Source organism: Pleurodeles waltl, chromosome 6 (assembly GCF_031143425.1).
Source record: "Pleurodeles waltl isolate 20211129_DDA chromosome 6, aPleWal1.hap1.20221129, whole genome shotgun sequence".
NCBI lineage: Eukaryota > Metazoa > Chordata > Amphibia > Caudata > Salamandridae > Pleurodeles > Pleurodeles waltl.
The window spans coordinates 686021503-686047409 of record NC_090445.1 but is presented as its reverse complement, the minus strand read 5'-3'; the positions used below and the strand labels follow the sequence as shown (position 1 = coordinate 686047409).

Here is a 25907-nt window from a genome sequence, read left to right as displayed (position 1 = left end):
GGCACCAGAGATTGGTGTATGTGTGTGTTTGCTTTAGGGGGGCAGCCCCTTGGGTAAGGGTCGTGCCCCATGGGGGCACATTACAGTTGGCCATATCGGCCCCCCTTGTAAGGCCCATCTGCCACCAAGGGGGGGGCAGAAAGCCCACCAGAGACCAGGGAAGATTTTTTTCTCCAAAATGGGGCCAAAGTTGTTCTGCCCACCATTGGGCGGGATTGGGCAATTACCCCACACCCCGGGGGCAGAAAGTCTACTAGATGCCAGGGAATAAAAAAATAAAATAAAATAAGTGGGGTGGTGGCTACCAACCAATATGGGCCTGGCTATGCCCCCACCCCAACTGAAGGGGGTAACAGTCTTTCAGCTCTCCCCCGCACACTAAAACATCTTATCCCACGGCAAGCATGAGGACATTTGATTTTTTTGTGTTTTGGTTTTACATTGGGGCCATGTGAGACCTTGGCTAACTCTCAAAATCGTCCCACTTAGAATGGTGAGGGCTACACTTTATGGACTTTGGGACGCTGCCATGTAGAAAAATCCACAAGACCTCGACACATCTGAAAACTAAACATCTGGGTGATTCCAGGGTGGTGTGTTTCCCATGCACCCCGCACCATTTTCTTACCCACAATGCCCTGCAAACCTCCAACATTGCTGGAAATCACACATTTTTCCCACATTTTTGTGATGGAACCTTCCGGAATCTGCAGGAATCCACAAAATTGCTACCACCCAGCATTGTCTCATCTATATTTGCGCTGGTCAGCCTAAAAATGTTTTTTTTCAAACTGCCCTTTTGGACCCGCTTTGATTCCCCCTCAATTTCGACAGGTTTTTGGCTCTTCCCTGTCACAAGCACTTGGCCCACCTACACAGATGAGGTATCATTTTTACCAGGAGACTGAGGGGAACGTTGGGCAGTATGAAATTTGTCCCGTTGCGGTGATCCCACACAGAAATGTGGGAATTTTTTTATTTTTTAAGCTAAATTTGAGGTTTGCTGTGGGTTCTGGGTAAGAAAACATTAGGGGATCCACGCAAGTCCCACCTCCCTGGACTACCTCGGGTGTCTAGTTTTCAGAAATGTCTGGGTTTGGTAGGTTTCCCTATATGGCTGCTGAGCCGAGGACCAAAAACGCAGGTGCCCCCACCCCCGCAGAAACAGGTAGTTTTGTATTTGATAATTTTGATGTGTCCTGATAGTGTTTTGGGCATTTCCTTTCACGGGCAGTAGGCCTACCCACAAAATTGAGGTACCATTTTTATTGTGATACTTGGGGGAATGCTGCGTGGAAGGAAATGTGTGGCTCCTCTCAGATTCCAGAACTTTCTGTCACCGAAATGAGAGGAAAAGGTGTTTTTTTCGCCAGATTTTGAGATTTGCAAAGGATTCTGGGTAACAGAACCTGGTCAGAGCCCCACAAGTCACCCCATCTTGGATTCCCCTAGGTGTCTAGTTTTCATAACTGCGCAGGTGTGCTAGGTTTCCCTAGGTGCCAGCTGAGCTAGAGGCCAAAATCCACAGCCAGGCACTTTGCAAAAAACAGCTCAGTTTTCTTTGTGAAAATGTGATGTGTCCATGTTGTGTTTTGGGGCATTTCCTGTCGCAGGCGCTAGGCCTACCCCCACAAGTGAGGTACCATTTTTATCGGGAGAATTGGGGAAACGCTGGGTGGAAGGAAATTTGTGGCTCCTCTCAGATTCCAGAACTTTCTGTCACCGAAATGAGAGGAAAAGGGTTTCTTTTGGCCAATTTTTGAGGTTTGCAAAGGATTCTGGGTAACAGAACCTGGTCAGAGCCCCACAAGTCACCCCATCTTGGATTCCCCTAGGTGTCTTGTTTTAAAAAATGCGCAGGTTTGCTAGGTTTCCCTAGGTGCCGGCTGAGCTAGAGGCCAAAATCTACAGCTAGGCACTTTGGAAAGAACACGTCAGATTTCAATGTAAAAATGTGATGTGTCCATTTTGTTTCCTGACGCGAGCATTAGGCCTGCCCACGCAAGTGAGGTCTCATTTTTATCGGGAGACTTGGGGGAACACAGAATAGTAAAACAAGTGTTATTGCCACTTATCTTTCTCTAAATTTTTTCCTTCCAAATGTAAGACCGTGTGTAAAAAAGACGTCTATTTGAGAAATGCCCTGGAATTCACATGCTAGTATGGGCACCCCGGAATTCAGAGATGTGCAAATAACTAATGCTTCTCAACACCTTATCTTGTGCCCATTGTGGAAATACAAAGGTTTTCTTGATACCTATTTTTCAGTCTTTATATTTCACCAAATGAATTGCTGTATACCCAGTATAGAATGAAAACCCACTGCAAGGTGTAGCTCATTTTTTGGCTCTGGGTACTTAGGGTTCTTGATTAACCTACAAGCCTTATACATCCCCACAACCAGGAGGGTCCAGCAGACGTAATGGTATATTGCTTTAAAAAATCTGAAATCACAGGAAAAAGTTACAGAGTAAAACGTGGAGAAAAATGGCTGTTTTTTTTTACCTCAATTTCAATATTCTTTTATTTCAGCTGTTATTTTCTGTAGGAAACACTTGTAGGATCGACACAAATGACCCCTTGCTGAATTTAGAATTTTGTCTACTTCTCATAAATGTTTAGCTGTCTGGGATCAAGCATTGGTTTCTCACCCATTTCTGTCACTAACTGGAAGGAGGCTGAAAGCACAAAAAATAGTAAAAATGGGGTATGTCCCAGTAAAATGTCAAAATTGTGTTGAAAATTGGGTTTTCTAATTCAAGTCTGCCTGTTCCTGAAAGCTGGGAAGATGGTGATTTTACCACCGCAAACCCTTTGTTGATGCCATTTTCAGGAAAAAAAACACAAGCCTTCTCCTGCAGCCGTTTTTCCCCATTTATTTGCAAAAAAATAAATGTTCGCTGTATTTTGGCTAATTTCTTGGTCTCCTTTAGGGGAACCCACAAAGTCTGGGTACCTCTAGGATCCATAGGCTGTTGGAAAAAAGGATGCAAATTTGGCATGGGTAGCTTATGTGGAGAAAAAGTTATGAGGCCCTAAGAGCGAACTGCCCCAAATAGCCAAAAAAAGGCTCGGCACAGGAGGGGAAAAGGCCTGGCAGCGAAGGGGTTAAAAGGAAATAAATGTGACCCCGTGCTTATTTGCAAATTAACTCCAGGTAGTGAGCTGCTGTGAAGGGGTCTGGGAGGTACTGGTAGTTCACGATCAAATGATTGGAGACACCTGCTCTATAAAGACATAACACCGCTGTACTGCTTAAAATGTATGTCCTTGATGTCTCTCAGAACTGCGCAGTCTGGGGGGATGGGAAGTAAACCTCCCGATGGGCGATTCTTAGAACGACACTGTTATAATGACCACATTGAATGTTGAGTAAAAATAAATTATTAGTAGTAGCGGTAACTATGGTTATGAGTGCTGAGGATGAATGGTCGTAATTAGAAGGAAGAGGAGGTCTTTGCTGGGCTGTGTCCAAGAGTAGAGCAGGAAGTAGCTGGGTACAGGCTGAAGCTTTGAGGAATGAAGATACCCTGATTTAACAATTTCATTTTCAGCTGTTGCGTATGAAACAAAGTGATAATTATGATATCTCATGATCCATGTCTGAGACTTTACTGTACTTGGACCTAATGTCTGGAGACCTGGAAGGAGTGAAAGCTGACTAAGGGGCTGTCAACAGACTACTTTTTACATACAATAACAATGCCTCTACGTGTTAGAATTCTAAATTAAGATTGGAAAAAATGTAAGGAAGTTTTTCCCAACCTCGTGCAAGCCACCTGAATGGACCCATTAAATGTGGCAGATCAAGATGTTTGAAAAGCTTTATCACAACACTTTCAAAACACTCTACAAGCTGCCCCCTTCAAATGAGAAAAATCAAGTGGGATATTGAATCTGCCAAGTACTACAATGCAACACTGATCTAACTGAAGGCAGTGTGTGACAGTCATCAATAGTGACAAGACTTAGGATAGGAGCAGAAATAAAACAGGATGTAAACAAAGAGTTCCTCAAAACAAACATTAGCAGTATCTACAAGCTCACCTTCAGCTAGGTTCCATGAGAGGAAGACGCAAACAACTTACCAGCAGTCAGGTTCCATATCCTTAAAAGGAACAGGGAACTCTGGATGGTTCCTATGTTTTAGATGGAGAGCAGCTCTTTTAAGTGGAGTACTCTACATCACCACTGACACTCTGAATTTGTTCACCTCAAATATCTGCTTTTTATAGTAGAATATTTAAGCACAGAATAAGCTTAATGCTATCCACGCCGAGCTAGAAAAGTGCCATTTTAGATAGTGTGTTTAAGCATAGGATTAATGTGAGGATTTTGGTTTATTATATGGTATGGCTGTGTAGCCTCACCATGGAATACGCTTGAAAAACTGTCCTGGATCCAGTCAGGGTGGTTTGAACAACCTCAGCTCAACCCTGGGTAGCTATGGCTTTGAGCAGCAAGACTTGCACAAAGGAACTTAGTGTAAAACATTTAACAGTACCAAACAACAAAATAAGAAAGCCATGCAAGACGAAAGAAACACAACACCAATTCATACAAATAGATTATATTTTATGAATTTTTAGAGTCCAAGATGAGCAAAATCCACCAGAGGGTTCCAGAGATATAGATTTTGAAAGATTTATCAACTTTTGATTCAACCAAAATCAAGCATTGGTTCATTTAAAGTTTGCAGGCTTTTGAAAAGTTTGTAACAGTTGAGTTCGGCAATTACACTCCTCCTTGAGTGACCAAATCTGGCAGGATGAAGTTTAAAGGACCCAGTACGTAAACTAGACAGTTACCTGGCCACTAGAGTGTTTTACAGTCCAGTTCCAGCCTTTAGGAAACAACTGTCATTGAGTTTCGTGGAGTGGTCCTGATGCTGAGAATGCAGGATGAAAGATACTCAAAGATGCTATGGGTTCTTTACCTGGTCAATGGGGTGCCTTTGTGCTTAATCCTCGGGCACAGGTCGTGTGGGGTAATTTTGGTCACAGAGGTCAGAGTCCAACTAATTCCTCTTTAAGACAATAGAAGGCCAGATGTGGCTGAGCTACCGGTCTCTGAACACAGTGGTAACAGCAAAATCCTTTAGTGGAGGCTAGTGACCATTCTGGACTCTGAAAACACTCCCGGTTAGTGCTGACTTTGGTGCAACTTTTCACCATGGAGGATGAATCTCTTGGGACGCCTAGCAGTAATCAGCGGTGATTCCTCTGAAGTGGCTACTAACCTGACAGTTTGGGCTTCTTCAGCTTTAATGTCCCTGGTGGTGTCCAGGGGGCCAACCAACTGACTCTTGGAGTCACTGCTTCATTCTGGGCCTGGCACAGGACTTTCCCCCGAGCCAGCAGCCACAGGCACAGTCCAGACTTCACTACCCCAATGTGCAGCAGGTACAGTCCAGCAGACAGTGGGGCCTCTCTTTGTGTGGTCCAGGGGGCCACAGGTTAGTCCTTCTTCTGTCCTTTTTCCAGCTCCGAGAGGACCAGAGGTTCGGGGTGCCAGGGGTACCGTTTTTATCCCGGGAAAGTACCCAGAGGAGACAGCATGGTCACTAGCCAAAGGGCTACCAGGTCCCCTTTCACTTTGTCACGAATGTCTGGCGATGTGTGGCATCCGGCAGTCCCAGAATGCACTATTTTAGCCAGTCCCAAAATGTCTCAACCTCTCTTTGGCTGTGAGGAGCGTGGTAGCCCACCCCAGAGGTGTGGCTACTTGAGGGCTACACACCCATGGGAAAACTGGTTTGGTGTACTGGTCTTCCCTCTCTGTCCCTTTCTCCAGTCTGTCTACCTGAACAAAGGGCAGCACATCAGGAGTGTTATTACCATTTGACCACCAAAGGCGGCATTGCCTATGCTGCTCGTCTTTTGGGCTATCACCCAAAGTGGCTTCCTGCAAGGGGGAGGTGATACCTCTCCCTGCAGCAGGCTGCTATTGTTTCTATGCCTGAGAGTCATTCACACAGCTCCCTAGGCAGGCAGAAAGCTGTCTGTGGGCCAGTGACCATGTGAGGCTACTGGACCAGCTGGGACACAGAGTGGAATCTTTCTAAATGTTGCATTACTTTAATAGTAACATTAAACTCGACTTGATGCTCAAGTCGAATTTAATGCCACAATTAATTTGATACCTTACAGTACTCAGTTAGGTAGTCCTATTCAGAGGTTAGGTAGGCTTAGGTGTCCGCCTACAACCCTTTGTTAGTCAATGGGGCTACTAACTTTTCCACAGCAAACCGACAACTTTAGGGGGTTTGCTGCAATGACACATATAAACATACATGTCCTACTTAAAAATATACAGCTCCCTGCCTTAGGGTTAGATAGGCCTGCATTAGGAGAGGCCTACATATATCATTAAGTGAAGTGGGTACATTAGTTTTAATGACAAAGTCGAACTGCCAGTATGACAGCTGCCCTTCCTGTCTGCAGTGGCAGACTGGGAGCAATGTTGAGCCTTGTCACACACAGGGTGGCACTCTGCCTTACATGCCCTTGGTACCCTGGGTACCATATACTAGGGACTTTTAAGTAAGTCAGTAGTTGCCGATTAGAGATAGCCAATCTGACATATACTTTGTCAGGGGTTAGAACACTGGCATTGAGGTCTGGTTAGCAGGCCACAGTGCATTATCAGGGTCGAAAAACCAGAAGCTAGCAATCCAAAGGCAGGCAAAAAGTGGGGGGGGGGGGGGGGGACCTGTTTCCTTACAATTAGCTAGTACTATCCATGTCAAGTCACAAAATGACATAAGAATTTTACTACTCCAGCCACATGAGGGAGGGGAGTGAGCCAGACATCGTGGTCGCTCTGCCAGTCCATTATCAAGTAAACAGATCAGATCAGGTGGGGAAAGCAGGTGGAGGAGTTGCTATTATTTCCCAGCAAACCCTAGATTGTAAAACACCCCTGTTATCTTCTCGGAATGAGACAGCCTACTTTTCTCGATTGAACTATCCCATTCCTTTATGTTTTCAGGGATTCTGGTCTACCGACCTCCAGGATCTACAACAGACTTTGTAAAGGCAGTTCCACAAACTTTAGCTGCATTGCCTCTGCAATCTGCTAATTTCACTCTGCTGGTGGACTTAAATTTGCATAGAGAGGTCACAACATCTCAAGTAGTACATTCCTTTTTAGAGGACCTACAGGTCTTTCAGCTAGTTCAGCAAATTATTTCGCCAACCCACAACAGGGGTCATATCTTGAACCTATTTTTTTTAAAGTGGACAGTCTGGAAGTAGGGCCCTCCAGGTTGCCATCATTCACACTTCCTAAGTCTGGAACGTTTTTTAACTCTCATCAGTGGTCCAAGCTAGATGTAGCTAGATGGAAGAATACTTTACAAAGGACCATTCCGTCCACCGTAACTGAGGCACTTGAGGAGGGGGACACCTCATTATGTTATAAGGCGTTGAGTTTGGGGGTCACCAGGGCACTGGATGAAGTAATCCTGTTTAAAACCTGCAAGAGGGCCAAACCTGCAGACAGGGCAAGTTGGTTCTCTGGTGAATTGAAACTTTTAAAAAGGGATGTACAGTGCAGGAAAGGAGGTGGAGAAGGGATTACAAAGAAGAGGAAAAAGCCTGGTACAAAGTTATGCTGAAAAAATAGGATCAGTGCAGCGCCAAATTCCAGCAAGGAAACCTATCTGATTGTGAAGACCTTCTTGAAGGGTAACTCCCCCAAGGGAGGCCGTCCTCCTTCAGGACAGTGCTGTGAGGCACTGGCTAGGTACTTTCTTGAGAAAGTAAAATAACATCTTTGCTATCTTAATAACAAGTTCATTAGGGCATCAGGAGGTTGCATTAAAATCTTATTCCGATGGTGTTGGGCTTTCAAGTTTTACCATCATTAATCAAATGGAAGTAGTTAATATAGCGAGATCCGTAACATCAGGTTCTATGCTAGACCCTGCCCCGATAGACAAATTAATGAAGGATGGGGAACCTCTACTATCAACTTTGGCCAAGCTTTACAATCTTCCTTTACAAAGTAGTCAGGTTCTGAAACATGCCATTATCCGTCAAATGTTAAAGAAACCATAATTGGATCTGGTGGTGGAGAATTATAGACCTATCTCCCTCCTACTAGGGCTTAATAAGAGTCTAGAAATGTTTGTCAATGTCAAGTTATCAACTTTCTTGGAGTCGAATAATATCCTTTATCCCAGCCTGACATGTTGTCGGGTGCGTCACAGCATTGAAACTGCTTTATTAAGGGCAACCGAAGACCTCAGGCAGATTCTTGACTCTGGTGGCTCGGATGCACTTGTTCTTCTCAACCTAAGTGCGGCATTTGACACAGTCTCTCATCATGTATTAATACAATGCCTGCAAAACCTTGATATCTCTGGTTCCGTGCTAAGTTGGCTAACCTCATTCCTGAGCGAGAGGAGTTTTCAGGTCCTCGAAGAACCTTGTTACTCTTCTAGTTATAAGTTGAGGTGCAGTGTTCCACAGGGTTCATCGCTTAGTCCTCTTCAATATTTATGCAGAGATATCTTAGATCGTCCTCCTTGGACCTCTTTGCCATACCAAGGATAAGGAGAGCCAGGGGTGTCGGTTGATCCTTCTCCTACTTAGCACCAAAGTTATGGAATTCTCTTCTGGTGAGCCTGAGAAGCGTAAAGAATTGGCTATGCTTTCGCAAGCAATTAAAAAATTACCTCTTTCCTAAACCAGAGTAAAGTCAGTCGCCCTGTGGTATTGTTCATCGCTGTGAAGCCCGGTTTTGGGTAGCCTTGATCTTTATAAATCCATAATAAATGAATGAGTATTACAGCTTTGGATTGATAAAATGCCATCCAAGCCAACCTGGAATAAGCAAAAGCAGGTCTTAACACTTGTGTTGCACTCTTGTTAGAGCTTGTCAGAGAAGCATAGCGTTTTCCAGACACAAGGAATTACCCAGTATAAGTCCAAACAATGCCCTTTTTAGGCTTAGTGACACATAAATTATGCAAAAAAATGAATAGGGAACTCTGTGTACTTTCCAAGTTTTAGAGGAAAAGCAGCTGCTTTTATGTGAAGCACTCTACAACACCACCATTAAAATACCTCTTTGCAAGCATGCAGTCAGTTCAACAAATGCACATAGAGTAACCCCAAAACACTATCTTTTAGGTTTATGTATGTATGTGGTATTTATAGAGCGCATTCCGACTCCCAGGGAGCATCGAAGCGCTAAAGGTAAAAGATGAGGAAGAAATCAGAAAACAAACCAAGCCCCCTTCCCGCCCCAATCAGTTATGCCGAAATACTGCTAAGGAAAAAGTAAGCCAAGGAGAAGCATGCTATCGAGGAAAGAACCAAGTTTTGGCCAGTTTCCTGAACCTTAAGTAGGCTGATTCTTGCCTAATATTCAACAGTAGTGAATTCCAGCCTTTGGCAGCAACCACTATAAAAGCTTTATCCCCCCATTTTGCTATATGTGTGCGGGGACCTGAATTCTGTATGCGTTGGCGAACATCAGGTTTCTCTTGGGAACGTACCAACAGAGCCTAGTGGTAAGATAGCTAGGACCAATTCCATGAATTACTTTATAGGTTAGGCAAAGTGCTTTAAAAATAATACGCTGGGACCCTGGAAGCCAGTGTAGTTTCTTGAAACTCCCGCTGACTGAATTCCCCCATGGAAGATTTAAAATTGCTCTAGCTGCTGCATTTTGGACCATTTGCAGCTTATTAATCAATGTCTTATCCACACTAAGGAGTAAGGCATTGCAGTAATCAACTTTCGACATTACTAGAGCTAAGACAGCAAAGACTCTCCATTCCTGCTTAAGGTAGGGAAAGATTTTACGAAGCATTTTAATCAGCCAAAGGCATGTCTTCAGAGTATGATTTACGTGATTTCTGAAAGACAGGTGGTCGTCAAAAAGAATGCCCAGGTTCCTACTGACCGTGGTCGGGGCAGGAGGAATCCCACAGTCTGCTGGCCACTAGTGTGAATTCCATAACTCTTTTGCCGGCCCAAAGCAAAGAATTTCTGTTTTAGTGGCATTCATTTTCAGCCAATTTATCTTCATCCAATTGCCGACACCTTGCATGCAATTGCTAAACCGATCCTTGACCTCCTTCCAGGATTTGCAATGGGAATAATAAGCGGAGTGTCATCTGCATAGGAGGTCGGGATAAACCCAAACGATCAGATGATGTCAGCCAAAGGTGCAACATAAAGATTGAACAAGGTAGGGCTTAAGGATAAGCCCTGAGGAATCCCACAAGGCAAGAAATAAGGGGATGATCGGAAATTGCTGCAACTTACAGTTGTCCATCTACTAGACAAGAAGGATTCTAGAAGCTTAAAGGCTCGTCCTCTAATTCCTACTTGACTAAGGCGAGACGTCAGTAAGTAAGGGGAGATCGTGTCAAACGCCGCTGATAAGTCCAACGATACTAGGATGGCCCCTTGGCCTTCATCAACCAATTTCCGGATCGCATCAGAAGAAGAGATCAAAGCTGTCTCCGTACTGTGCGCCTTTTTGAAGCCGTGTTGTGACGGATCAAGACCTCCCCCAGCCACTAGAAATTCTCCTAGTTCCTTATTCAGAGTTTTCTCTAAGATTTTGGCCAGAAAGGGAAGGAGGGCTATTGGCCGTAGGTTATTTAAATCTTGACTGTTCCCATCTGGCTTCTTTTTTAATGGCATAATTATAGCTTCCTTCCAAGAGGCGGGTATATACCAGAATCTAACACCTGTTGGAAAATCGGGACTAAAGCCCGCGCCATCAGGTCAGGGGCTAATCTAAAAATGAAAGGGGGGCACGGGTCCAATTGGGAACCTGACTTTTTTTCACAGATCATCTTTTTTACCTGGTCCTGGGTAGGGGCATGAAAATCAGTTAAAAATTTGCCCTTTACATTAACATCTGTAACTGAATCCACCAAGGGTTCCCTGGAAATCACATGGGGGTCAAAGGTAGCATGTATTTGGAGAATTTTATTCTCAAAGTGCCCTGCTACCTTGTCACAAAATTCCTTGGAATTCTCCAAATCCCGAGGCCTGAGAGGGGTGGATAGTGTTTTTATCACATTGAGCAGTTCTCGGGGGCGTTTACTGCCTCCTTCACTTTAGCGGTATAGAATTTCGATTTGGCTGAGAAACGTGCCACTTTGTAAGCATGGAGGACAGATTTTAACACTGCCTTTTCCTCCGGGACGGGGTTCAGTTTCCACCGGCGCTCCTGTTGCCGATAGCTTCTCTGCAGCCTCTTTAGTTCACTAGAGAACCATGGTTGACTAAGCTTTTTCCGGCTACCGGACCCCACGACTCTGGGAGGGGCCAACTGCTCCATAGCCGTTTCTATGCCTTGGTTGAAGATGTCAAGTAAGGGCCAGGCCAGCTTCTCAGCTCTGTCCCCGTCTTCTTCTAAGGCAGTGACTAATTCTTCCCTTTTAATCTGCTTCCATGGTCTTACTACCTTATTCTCTGGTCTTGGTGTATGTGGGAGCTGTACGGTATTAGTTTTGAAGCGTAACATATGATGGTCAGTCCAGCTAAGCTGAGTATTAGATGCAGCCAGCTGTGTAGATGCACAAGCAAAAACTGCATCTAATATATGCCCTGCGCTATGTGTGGCTACCGAGACTCTAAGAGTCCAGTCCAAGGCCTCCATAAGATCTAAATACTCCCTGACCACTGGGTTGCAGGTCTCATCAAAGTGGATATTGAAATCTCCCAAAATGATAGCCTTTATGGATAGGACTATTGGTTCTACCAAATTGACCCAAGTTTGGACGAAATTTGTAAGAGGGCACGGTGGATGGTAGAACAAAAGGCCCTCCAACATGATGCCATTGTTGTCAGAGATCTTAAAGGCCATCATCTCGCAAGTATTCACAGTAGGACCAGACCAGACGCACATAAATGTAGCCCTGCATATAATAGCCAGACCCCCCCCCCCCCCCACCTCCTGGTCTATCTAACCTACAATGGGTATATCCTGGGGGAGTTGCTGAGACAAGGTCCGGGTCTGAGTCTGGTCTTCCCCAAGTTTCTGTTACAAACAGGCAATCTAAGTGCCAGGTATCTATCAGCTCATAGATTTCCAGCTTATGTTGAAACCCCCCCCCCTCCCCCCCAACAGTGCCCGAATCCTGCAGTGCCGCTAAAAAGGTATAAGAACAATAGTTTAAAAATAAGTGTCATCTGTTTTTTTGATACAGCTGAACTACTAATTACTAAAGCTAAAAAGAAGTAAAAAGCTTTCCCTTTCCCGCTAGCACGCTCACCTTTATGGGAGGGATAAATAGAGCATTGAGAGTCCAGTGTGCAGAGAGGGTCAATTTGTATGGGTTCTTCAAGGCAGCCATATACCATAGCCCTATAACTTACTAATATACACATCCATCCCTTCCTCTGGTTGTCCTGGTCCAGAATCCCTGCTGACATCTAAAGATAAACACAGTAAGTTATATATAGTTTTAATGTCCCAATAACACTGGGCTTTGATACAGTGAAGTCCGAGCATAAACTGAGTCACTGCCTAATTACGTCACACAGGCAATTGTGGTTCCAACATTTTTCATTACTGATACTAATAGCCCTCTAGCTCTCTGGGATTTATGCTAGTACTTCTAAACTCCAAACTTTATCAAGAGTGAGTCAAGTGATGTACAAATAACACAAAATAAACACAATAACAAATTCTAAAAGGGGAAGGAGGGGAGAGCAGACGTCGGAATCCTTATGGGATGGAAAGGGGTGAGTTTGAACTGGGTCTGCTTGTTCTAGAGTGTATGGTAATTAGGAGTTCTAGAGGAGTTGCACATTAGTATTCTAAGTAGTTTGGTTACATCCTGATATAGGATTTCTGTCCCAAAACCTGCTCATCACTGTTCATGCTGTGCACCCCTTCCCAGTGCTGTGATGACTATGCCCCATTCCTCCTTCGTGAGAATATAAAGGGCTTGATTTTGATTTCTGTGGACGGGTTACTCCATCACAACGGTAACTGATATCCTGTCTGCCGAAATATAAAACCCATAGAAAATAATAGGGTTTATATTTCGGCGGATGAGATAGTCGTCATCGTTGTGACAGAGTAACCCGTCTGCTGAAATCTAAACCAGACCCAGGGTTGGTATACAAGTGTTTTGAGGTATGATTCTCTGCCTGTTTCCTCCTTCATCAGATATAATGTCTATCTTTCTCTTCTATTGATAGGCCCTCATGATTGGCGATGACATTGTTAATGATGTGGGCGGAGCCCAGCAGTGCGGCATGAGAGCTCTGCAAGTGCGCACTGGAAAGTACAGGTGAGTTCTGGCCTCTTCGGCAGGGCAGTTTTCTGGCCTAAGTTTGCCTTTGAGCCATCACAGCACTTCTCTGCCTTTTAACTAGGTTTGTGCTGTTTAAATACCATGTACAGACACAGATACCCAACCACATGTAATCCAGTGAATTTGTACATTTCCCACATTGTACAGAACCTGTGACATATTGTGTAGCACTCCAGAGACGTTCAAAAGCACGTGTGGAAGCCCACAGGATACACAACACAAACATTTTACTTACCTCCAACAGTGCTTATAGAATGACAATTAAAATGACATATAAATCACACAATTCATATGTCTGTTCACTGGCTTGTTGAGCAGCACTTAAAACATATTTATCAGCAACCTTTCAATGTAAGCTGGACTTTTCTATATTGAGCACCACCTTATGTGACATTTTGCAGCAAATCTGACATGTTAGTCAGCAACCCAACCCACTGAAAAGAAACTCTGACATAGAAAGTGTTTTTAAAAAAAGATATTTTTCCAATTAGTCAGTTGTTCTGCCTTAATAGCTCTAATAATCCCCATACCCATTTCCTTTTATTGCAGAGTTTGTGATCTAAGATCATTAAACAAAGCAATATTTTTTGCCAGTTGCAAGATGAGTCAAGCAATCATATTTACATCATCAAACACCTCCCAAAAATCAAACTCTACAGGACACAAATAAGTATGCAATGTAGAGCATGACCTGGAGATCCACCTTTCCAGTAACAATCTTTAGCATACAGATGTAACTCATGTATATTTTGCTGGAGACCACTATGAATTCCACAGTATTTTTGCGGTATGAATTTGAGGTTAAGATCTGGGTCCATATTACATAGAGTGTCTGGGAGCACAACTGGGGTAGGCATCCTCTTTCTGCACCCTAGGGCATTTTGGTATTACAGCAGGGGATGCAGCCACTTTCACGGCTCCTTCTGCGACACAGATTGTGCCGGTGCACGTTATGCCGGTCCTATCCTAAAGGGTTGTTCCCTCATTTATATGGGGGTGTAGCACCATGCAAATGAAGGAAAAACACTTTGCATATGTGCCTGTGCAATATTATGGATATGGGCACAGAAGCACAGAGGCCATCAGAAGGTATACTGGTTGTGCACCACAGGAGTTGGCTCCTCACAATCAGTGCTGCCCCCCCCCCCCAAGGGCAACCTCTGCACGGACGCAAAGGTGGTTCCATTGAATGCCAAAGAGACCCCCTGCAGGCAACTCTACCTGCCTGCAAGGGAATCTCTGTTCTCCTTAAAGTGAAGGTAAGGTGCCTCCTGTAACAGGAAAGATGAAGTAGCTACTTCAAAAATCTGCTCTGCCATTCACTGATGTGCTGCCCCCACTGCATCCATGGGTTTGCATCTTCAAAGAGGGCAGAACATTATCTGTAATAGGGCACACTGTCCCTGTGTGTTTCCAGCACACCCTTTTAAAGGTGCGCCATGGCACAAACAGGTATAGCTTGTCCTCTCGAGGGCCAGCTTTAGGGAGGTGCGACCAATGCCACTGTAGCGGGCGCCAAGCAGTGGGGCACCATTTGTGCTTATAAATCGGCACCATTCGCATCACCCAAAAGCCTGCAGTGAGCACCATTGTCTTTCTTTCATTTTATCGATGTTGGTCCTTGTGGAAGTAAACGAAGGACTACGGTGTTCGCGCCTTTGTGACCACCGTTATCCGAAGAGTGACCACCAGCAGCAGATCCTTCTCCCACCTCGCCGCCGAGACCTAGAACACCCTCCCTTACTCCTAAGACAGACCCAAGACCTACTGACCTTCAGGAGGCTACTCAAGACCTGGCTGTTCGAGTCACAGCAGCCCCCCTCCCCTCATCGCCTTGAGACCCTCATGGGTGAGTATCACGCTTTACAAGTGTACTGATAGATTGACTGATTGATTTGTGGATGACTAGTCCACACTGCCATGCATTCTCAGAACTCCTGCCTCATTGGAGCCATCCAGGAGGCAAAGAAAAGCTTTGCTCTTTTCTGTGATTAGATTAGCGCTGTCATGCAAAGTGAGCTCCGCTCTTGGCATAGCATTAAAGGTCAGTTTTTGCCACATTAATTGTCCCATCAGAGTATTTTATGTGACATCAACCTGCTTCTTTTTGAACTCCATTTTAAAAATTCACAATTGGAAGTCTGCTTAGAAATAGCTATATAGAAAGTAACATTTTACTTGGTGAAATGCTTCGGATTTGCTGTATGCTGTAAAATGTTAAACCTGTGCATCAAAGCAACATAAAACAGGAAGAATTGCATTATTAAACAAAAAAGTTAACTTCCTATTTCTTGATGAATGGTGTGTAAGGGTGACATCAAGTTTTGCCTCCCTTACTTTAGAAAACATTTCAATAAATGTGACCTCCAAAATGACAATAAAAGTTTGCTTCCTGAAGTTTATTTTTGCTATCCTCAGGACAGTAGAATACAAAATAACCCTCATAAAAATTGACAGAAACGACAGATCGTTACTAATGAGTTTCATTTGCCCTTGTCACAAGTTGGGGACAGTGGACTCGTTCTCTGCTGATATTACTATGATATTAACACACGTCTGAATTAATCACAATTGAGTGAGCAGGGATGCAGTCAGCCCTGTCTGTCAAAATAAGTCTGAGAGTAAGCACTTTGAATATGTAAGTCATTCTTTTAAAATTGTATTACACACAGCATATGATAGGCTGCAGTAAAATGTTCAGTGTCCAGGAAAAAACAAGTACTTTCAACCTATATATTTTAGTAATACACAGACTGTGCCTGCAAATATTTTTGTGTGTCCAATAAATATACACTTGTGTTCTCCCCTGATAACACTTACCTTTCAAAATGAATAACTCTGTCGCCATGACGCTTCACGTGACTCCATAAGTTAAATCTTATACAGATTCTCAAGAAGGCTTTCAGTTTCCTGATTAAACCAATTGCACACATTTACATTTATTCAGGTAGCTACACCCTGCTGAGGTTTGTTTTTTGTTACGTTCTCTGTCTCTCCCTTGGCTTTGCAGCACGGGAGACCCGCCTCCTTTCCTTTTCAGTCAGATGTATTTGTAGGTCAGCATCAACCATCTAGGGGAGGTGTTCCTTAAGGTGAAGTACAGGAACTGTTTTTGTAAAATTAAAAAAGCATGGGAACATCGTTCCCCAAACATACAGGAGTGTCGCCCCTCCCCACCCATACCAGCCGCAGCAGCTGCAAAACTTTTATTATAAAATGATAATAAACTGTGTTTATTATCATTTTACAGTAAAAGGGGTGGGGCCATGGGACTGTGACCAGCATGAAGGCAGTGTGCATGTACATTTCACTGGCCATCTCGGGCCAGCCAAACACAAATGCGCACTGGGCTCTTTCCAACCGCCACTCTGTTGCTGGGCTGGAGAGAGCAGGCAGAGCCTCTTACTCTGTCTCGGAGCACCCTGGCTAAGAGCTCCGTCTAATCCAAATGCTGCTTTCATGCTGCCACCAGCATGAAAGCATCGTTAGGATTGGACTCAGGGCAGGCTGGGAGCCTGTGCCTACAGTAGAGGACCGGAGTGGATCAGTGTGGCAAAAAAGGTATGTTTAAAAAAAAATATTATTATATGTATTTTTTGTCCCCCACCACACACTGCACTGCCCCTTTTCTATCCCGCGGGCCGCCCCTACAAAGATACCATCCACGTCGACCTCTGAGATCATGATGCAGTGAGCTCTGTTCTCAGCAGATTGTTTCAGGTAAGAGGGTTATTGTGATCATTGGTGCACAGAATCTCCCTATGTGTGTCTCACACATTTTGCACGGGCTCTAGTACTGGCTGTGTGTGTCACAACTTGCTACACAATAGCTATCATTAGGACTGAAGTCCCCGTATGCATTATGGGTTAGTTCTTGAAGGTTATCTTGTATTGTTATGTAAAAGGATGTTAGACATGTTCCCTTTTGAGTAAGAGGCTGTTAAGCAGGAGTATGTATGTGGTATTTGTGTAGCACAAACCTAGCCAAAAGTAAGCAGAGTAGTGTACTGAGTCAAAGGCAAGCATACAGTAAATGTAGGGCCGGCTTTACAGTGGTTCTGCCGATGCAGCCGCATCTGGCGCTGAGCTTGGAGGGGGGTGCTGTGTTTAGAATTAACTTATGGGTTTTAAAGCACCTGCTGCAGAGTTCCTTGCATGTCCAGCAGCTGTCAGGAAACAATACAAATGTTAAGATAACTTTGGTGTTTAATGTACATGCTGGGAAGATCGTAGTTTTGAAGGTGGTATTTTTGACTCTTCATACAGTAGCACAAACGGCTAATATACCTGCTGCAAAGAACATGCAGATCACAGCTGTATTTATATGGATAGCTCAGTGGGTTACTGTTTTTGTCATAGAGATGCTTTTGTTACTTGCATTTGCTAATCCTAATATAGGACAGTGATGCACGAAGTGTCATCAAGCTGCATGCAAACTGCATAGTATAGGTTAGAATGTTATGTTTTTCCCTTGTCTTTCATTATTCTAATGCTGCTAAAAAGGGTTTGTTTGGTAAGAAATACATTCTTATCATTTAAGCCAACCACGACTACTGTGGTACATTTTGAAATCCTGGGTTTGTGCTTTTCCAGACCAAATACTCTTAAAACATACTGCCTACTAGTATGGATGACAGGGTTCAAACATCTTGTAATCTTCATTGTGTTATGCAACGTTCACTTTAGACTGTTTTACACATGTATGGTTCATTGGCTCTGTATAATGTGTGTATGAAGTAAAGTGCTTCTACACCCTACACTGGTATGTGTAGCGCTATAAAATAAATTAAATGTATTTGAGAGAGGGCTGTGGAAAGATGAGGGGCCCTGTTGGATGGCGATATTGAGGGAATCTGTCGAGCATGGTGTTGCTGGGGGGGCACCAAAAAGACTATCGCATTGGGCTCCACCAGCGCTAAAGCCGGCCCTTGCCCTCTCTACAAAATGGCCTCCTGACACACTTTGTTTGCTCACAAATAATTTTGTATCCACATATCAAGCTGATAACCTCACCAATTTCCAAATCCAAATAAAGTTTATTACAGGGAAAGTTATCTTGTCTATAAAATGCTCTGGTCTTGTAAATATCTGAGGTAAAGGGTAAGATAGCTATCATTTTTTGATGAAGGGAGAACTTATGGAAGGAGGGGATCCTCCTCCTCTTCCGTTGTCCTTGCTGAGTTGAAGGCATCCTGTAAAACATGCTCCAGGCCTGCTGTCTCTCATCAAACAGATGTGCATTAGCTACTAATCATAGCAGTCGGATCAAGTAAATGCCTTTTTTATTCCACATTGAAGGATTTATTTTGAAGTTTTAAATTACCATTATTCCAAACTACATTGGCAACATACAAACTCTAACCCTAAATATATCACAAGAAAATATCAAAAAGTAGGTTCACTCTACATTATTTTGGACTGTGTTGGGCTTTTCAAAAGTTGGTCTGGTTGTTTATGTCAATGCTAGAGTTTGTAACACCTTAATCTGAAGAATTTGGGGATTAAGTGTGATAAACCCTGAATTTTCTTCCATAGAGCAAGAGGACCAATTGTCAAGAAGGAAAGATTACTTTGACCAAGAAAAAAGGTTGTTTATTGCTTGGTGTCAAGCAATAAGGCAATAAAACTCATAAGTGGCACTGCATTTTGGATTTTAGGCTTTGGCGGTCCTTGGAAAAAGTCCCAGCAAGAGCAGAAACAACATCCACAATACACCTGCAGCATGTATGCCAAGAATACCACCTCAGTTCAGTCACACAGCACTTAGTCTGTCCATTAAAGGTCCCAGAGGCTCTTCAGAATGTTCACAACAAAGGTCATAGTACAGATCTGGAACCATGTCACAGATCATTGAGACAGGTTATGAGATGGAGTCAACATTTTTATCATTTAATGTTTGCTCATTAGTCTGCTCATTAGTCTGCAATCACCCAAGTTGAATGGTGATGAGAGATATACAGGACAAGAAAGCAATACTACATGCAGGAGGCAATCCAAACGTGGGGCCTGTAGTCTAGTCATTGTTGTCAGAGTACCGATAGGCATTGATTAGAATTGTTGCATTTCTCCCATAACTGACCTAGTAAGCCTTAATACGGATTGTGTACCATCTGTGTATATTTAAATAATGCCTGCCAACTTGGCATAGCAGGTGAAACCAGCTCCAGGGCAGACTTCATACAGTGTATCCCAGATTGAACTGGTTGATTTTGTGGAGTATATTATGTCATTAATAATTTGTAGAATTAATCCCAGATTTTCGCCTTTGTTTGTTTTCTCTCTTCAGACCCTGTGATGAGCAGCACCCTGAGGTGACCGCCGATGGTTATGTGAATAATCTGGCGGAAGCTGTAGATGTCATTCTTCAGCAGGTTAACTAATGAGATTCTGGTTAAACAAAAGGAATCAGATCTCAACTGAGAGGACTTATAACAACAGTGAATGCAAAGACATTCTAATAATTCTGAATTTGAACTCTCTAAACCTCAACAGATTACTCTTTAAATATTCAATTAAACAGAAACAACCCTTCACCCAGTGCAGCTCTCACTGACCCAAGCCTGGGCAGAGCACCTCAGTAAGCGAACTGACGCTTAACCCTTCGTGCTTCTTACAGCATTGCTCTCCCACCAAGCACACCTGTTTCAGAAGAAACTCTTGTTCAAGCACACACCTAACAGAATTGTCCTTTCACTTATCATGCATCTTATACAACCAACAATCTACCAAGCACACGTCTTACAGACCAATCCTTTTTCCAGCACATATCTAACACAGGCGGCCTTTCACTCATCATAACTCTTTCAGAACGAAGTCCAAGCCAAGACCACCAACTCAAGTCCCAGCACACATCAATAAAAACACCTTTTCTTACAGAAGTAACCTGTGGTGCAGCAAACCACATGCAGATACAACTCCCCATATAGAAATCTGTCACCCTGTTGACCTCTTTCAGAAGCAGCCTAATACCAGTGCATTTCTTATAGAAACAGACCCCCAGCCAGGGCATCTCTTGCAGAAATAACTACTCACCCTGCAGGTTTTAAAGAGCCAACTTTTTGGCAAGCGCAGCTTCTAAAGAAACAACTAGAGTACCTTACCCAGAAGCAACTCTTCACCCTGTGCACTCCTGAGAATTAACCCCCGGCCTGATACATCTCTAACAATTCAGCCCTTTACCCATTACACTGAAAAAAATAATCCATTGTCCAGATCTTACCTCTCAGAACCAAGACTTGACCTGCACACATCTTATAGAACCATATGCTGACCTACAACACCTCATTCATAGTGAACACTTGACCTAGCATAGAAAATACATTATAAATCCTTATTAAAATGCATGTTTTACAGATCACAGTATGATCCAGAGCATCTAGTTACAGAAACTGACACCTTACATAACTGATGTCGTGGTGCCTCTGTTTCTGACCTTTTCTACTACATTTGTTAATTGGAGGTCCTTAATCAGTGATCATTTATCTTTTAGGGTCTACCCACAATTGACACATAGATGGATGTACAAACAGAAAGAATAACTTTCCTAACCAAGTCTTTCTTTATAGCAGAAAAAGGTTTTGTCAGCCTTACAGTATTTCGGCATCTCAAAATTCAGCTAAGCGGAATGGGATTTGTTGTCAATACAAAACTGAATAAAAAAACACTTCACTGTGTAATAGTGCATAGAACATGGACTTAATAAAGTGTTTGAGGAAATTAGAATGTGAATTTATGACAATGTGAATGATGAGGTGCATGAAGTTTGTACAGTGTGCCAGATACAGAGGCTGTGGATTTAGTACCATGTCTAAAGACAGTAGAATATGGGTGTAGTAAAATTAATGTACATAACACTGGCTTGGATTACGTAGTGTGTCAGGAGCATATAATCTTAATCTACTGCAGTATGTAAGGAGCATACAATGTGAGGAAATTAAGATTTGAATTTAGTACATTGTGAGGAGCATGGGGGTGGATTTAGTATTGAAGAACAGAGGACAAAGATGTATGGCCAGAGTTAAAATTTGGTTTGTGGTAGTCCATCTATCAGAGGACATTAAGTCTGCACCCCGACAGACTACCACCTTTCAAACTTAGAAATCACAGCAGGCCCAATGATTGTCTCTGCACCTTCAGAGGACCACAGTCACTCCCAAAGTGTGTTTTTGAAAATCAAATAAAGAATGACCTCCCCACATCCAGGAATTCTTTCCCTGGGTTTCGTTGGTCATTGAGTTTTTTTCTGTCTGTGACTTCCAGTTTTTTCAGGCGTTTTCCAGTGGCGGTGCAAATGGGGGCAATGCCTTCGGAAAACTGATGGTATGTCCGGTAGTCTGTCATGTTTGTCTGGTGGACAGCCGCAGTTGGTTTGACAGCTGTCCACAAAACAATTTTTGTTTTTTTCAAACACATATTTTCAATGTGACCAAGTAGTACCCTTTCCTCCAAACCCTCGGTCTGCCCCACTCAATTATGAGTCAAAGGGGCCGTTAGTTTTCTGAAAATGGTTGCCTTATTGGCTCCACTGTCAGAAAACATAATCTGATGGAGTAAGGAACGTCAGAGCAGGTACTCCGCCGAGTAGGGTCCATCGGAGTAAAACCATCAGATTCCCACCTTATTTAGGGATAATGATGTGATTACTTTACTTCTCTGTCCGTCACCACCCAGGGACAAAAACTTCCTGGCAGGGTGAAGGTCATTATATATTTGTTTTTCAGAAACAAACACCCTTTTTTATGTTTGTTTTTGAGTAAACAAAAGGTTTGGTAGACAGCAATCAAAACCAACGCCAGCCGTCCATCATAAATTGCCTTGACAGTGCTTGCTTTGAAGGAACAAAGATTGCAACTTAACCAGGAGGGATTTCTAAATTAGGCGGGTAGTACTTCTCGGTGGTAGACGTAATGTCCTCCACCATGCACACTGACTGACTACCGCTCGACAGAATCTAAATAAGGCCCACAGTCAATTATATGGGTTGTAGTTAGTCATGCTGTTTCATTTCATGCCATACAATTTGCAATATTTTTCTCATTCAGATTAATATTGGATTATACAGTATTCAGAGGTGATGCTAAAAATAGGTACTTGAGTTAATGTGATATTTAATTTAATCAGTAAGATTTTCATGCAGACGGATAATAGCTTAGGCTGCTGTATGTAGTCTAGCTGCCATGCTGTTACTGCACAGTTGTTATGCCATTTAGTCTACAGGGAGTGCAGAATTATTAGGCAAGTTGTATTTTTGAGGATTAATTTTATTATTGAACAACAACCATGTTCTCAATGAACCCAAAAAACTCATTAATATCAAAGCTGAATATTTTTGGAAGTAGTTTTTAGTTTGTTTTTAGTTTTAGCTATGTTAGGGGGATATCTGTGTGTGCAGGTGACTATTACTGTGCATAATTATTAGGCAACTTAACAAAAAAAAATATATACCCATTTCAATTATTTATTATTACCAGTGAAACCAATATAACATCTCAACATTCACAAATATACATTTCTGACATTCAAAAACAAAACAAAAACAAATCAGTGACCAATATAGCCACCTTTCTTTGCAAGGACACTCAAAAGCCTGCCATCCATGGATTCTGTCAGTGTTTTGATCTGTTCACCATCAACATTGCGTGCAGCAGCAACCACAGCCTCCCAGACACTGTTCAGAGAGGTGTACTGTTTTCCCTCCTTGTAAATCTCACATTTGATGATGGACCACAGGTTCTCAATGGGGTTCAGATCAGGTGAACAAGGAGGCCATGTCATTAGATTTCCTTCTTTTATACCCTTTCTTGCCAGCCACGCTGTGGAGTACTTGGACGCGTGTGATGGAGCATTGTCCTGCATGAGAATCATGTTTTTCTTGAAGGATGCAGACTTCTTCCTGTACCACTGCTTGAAGAAGGTGTCTTCCAGGAACTGGCAGTAGGACTGGGAGTTGAGCTTGACTCCATCCTCAACCCGAAAAGGCCCCACAAGCTCATCTTTGATGATACCAGCCCAAACCAGTACTCCACCTCCACCTTGCTGGCGTCTGAGTCGGACTGGAGCTCTCTGCCCTTTACCAATCCAGCCACGGGCCCATCCATCTGGCCCATCAAGACTCACTCTCATTTCATCAGTCCATAAAACCTTAGAAGAATCAGTCTTGAGATATTTCTTGGCCCAGTCTTGACGTTTCAGCTTGTGTGTCTTGTTCAGTGGTGGTCGTCTTTCAGCCTTTCTTACCTTGGCCATGTCTCTGAGTATTGCACACCTTGTGCTTTTGGGCACTCCAGTGATGTTGCAGCTCTGAAATATGGCCAAACTGGTGGCAAGTGGCATCGTGGCAGCTGCACGCTTGACTTTTCTCAGTTCATGGGCAGTTATTTTGCGCCTTGGTTTTTCCACACGCTTCTTGGGACCCTGTTGACTATTTTGAATGAAACGCTTGATTGTTCGATGATCACGCTTCAGAAGCTTTGCAATTTTAAGAGTGCTGCATCCCTCTGCAAGATATCTCACTATTTTTGACTTTTCTGAGCCTGTCAAGTCCTTCTTTTGACCCATTTTGCCAAAGGAAAGGAAGTTGCCTAATAATTATGCACACCTGATATAGGGTGTTGATGTCATTAGACCACACCCCTTCTCATTACAGAGATGCACATCACCTAATATGCTTAATTGGTAGTAGGCTTTCGAGCCTATACAGCTTGGAGTAAGACAACATGCATAAAGAGGATGATGTGGTCAAAATACTCATTTGCCTAATAATTCTGCACTCCCTGTAATGAGTACATGAATTTTATTCTATGGTATCAATTTATATTTGATTGGACAGCAAACCGAGATTCAGGAAGAAATATCCTCGTGTATGTTTTAGATTATACTAGTTCTAACAGTATCTCATTCATAACTGTAATGTGAGGGTCATGCAGGTTATAAAATTATGCAATATTCTAACAAAACCTCACAACTGATATGCAGTGTACAAAATTATGTAGTAATGGTTTCATAAAGATTATGCATCCAGTAGTATGGACTCATTCTCTAACAACATACCCTAGTTCCTCAAATTTCCAACAAAGTACCCTTCTTATGCATCACGCACAAATACTCTAACCCTGAATACTAGCAAAAACCCTAAAATGCTATTTACAAATGCACCCAACATCAGAGATGAAAACTGAAATGAGCTATATTGTCTCAGTCTTATCAAGTCAATCTCAAAATGGTGCCTACTTTTCATGTACGCCTCTGCTGTAGCTCCCACCCCAAACTAAGTCACACTATGAACTCTTGCTCATGGACAAAATTGTGCTGGTGGTAGATGGAACTGAGATCAATGTATGAACAAGCATTTGCAATGCAATAGGTCTCGCATTTGCTTGAGTTAGAGCTATTGGCTTTGCAAATTCATAACTAGACTTTTCTTGCCACATAAATTGGTCAACCCTGCCTCATAATTTTGTCTTTTCCAGCCATATAATTCTAGTGGCCCCGCATATAACGAAGCACTTCCATTTACCTTTTTCCCCTATTTGCAGCAAAAAATGAAAATATTGCCATTTAGCATCCTAATTTAAATCTGCCATGCTAATCCCAATAGAATACCACTTTCACCACCCCACTATCAGAGTTGCTGGCTGGCTAACATAGTTCCCCCAAAAAGGCACAAGACACCACAGACGAGAAATAAACTAAAAGGGTCACCCAAACATATCAAGAGTGTTCAAACAGTCATATTGTAATAAGGATGTTAGGTTGACCTGAATCATCATCATAAGTGTAAAAAGGAGAGATTATTAAAACATATAAAATTGTCATATAAACCTCTATCAGAAATAAACTTTTGACATTAGACTGAAATGCTCAAAACAGCCCTTATAGGGCACCATAACAAACATAACATTTGTAAGAAACACGGTCATGTAACCATATTGTTAGCCACTAGAGGGCATAACCCTATGAAAAAAAAGAGAAAGTAATGCAGTGTAACCATATACTTAACTCCTAGAGGGTGTTTTTACGGCTAGCAGACCCTTTTCAATGATACTACAAAAAAAGGCCATAAAACATAACTTCTCCCAGCTGTAAAACAAATGTTCCAGCCATGAGAGAGCTTTAGGAGAAAATGAATGATGTTAGGGATTATTATTTTGGACTCTGAACTAACATAGTGTGGGTACCCAGAGATTATGTAAACAGAAAGAGCACATCGTGGTGACTGTTTTTAGCAAACATGTTTTGTAAAAGTAATGTCCTGCAAAGCATTATGGGGCAAGTTTCTGTGCCACAAAAATTTAGTATGTTGATATGACTATAGTACTTAGAACAACCCCTAGAAGATACCACAATAAAAATAACACTTGTAAGAAACATGCCATGTAAATATATAGTTAGTCCATAGAGGGCATAACTACACAAAAAAATGGCAATAAATATTGCAGCATAAACAAGGCCTTTCAAACACAAGCTGTTCTCAGCTATAAAACAAAAGTTCTAGCTTGGAGAAGGCTTAAAGATACTGAATGGTGGGGGGGTATTATTTTGAGGTCCCCACTAACCTAGTGTGGGGACCCAGAGATGGCCTAAACACAAAGAGTGTGTCGTGTTGAACGTT

At 42.8% G+C, this 25907-nt stretch overlaps 1 protein-coding gene across 1 annotated transcript in view; it reads left to right on the top strand.

The window, feature by feature from the left end:
* The window catches only part of LHPP (phospholysine phosphohistidine inorganic pyrophosphate phosphatase), a 175210-nt gene extending 154197 nt beyond the window's left edge, over positions 1-21013 (top strand). The window contains exons 6-7 of the mRNA XM_069239130.1: positions 13182-13273; positions 19584-21013. Coding sequence (XP_069095231.1) covers positions 13182-13273; positions 19584-19677 — 186 coding nt within the window. The 3' untranslated portion in view covers positions 19678-21013. The remainder of the gene's footprint in view (positions 1-13181; positions 13274-19583) is intronic.
* Positions 21014-25907: the final 4894 nt, after the last annotated feature.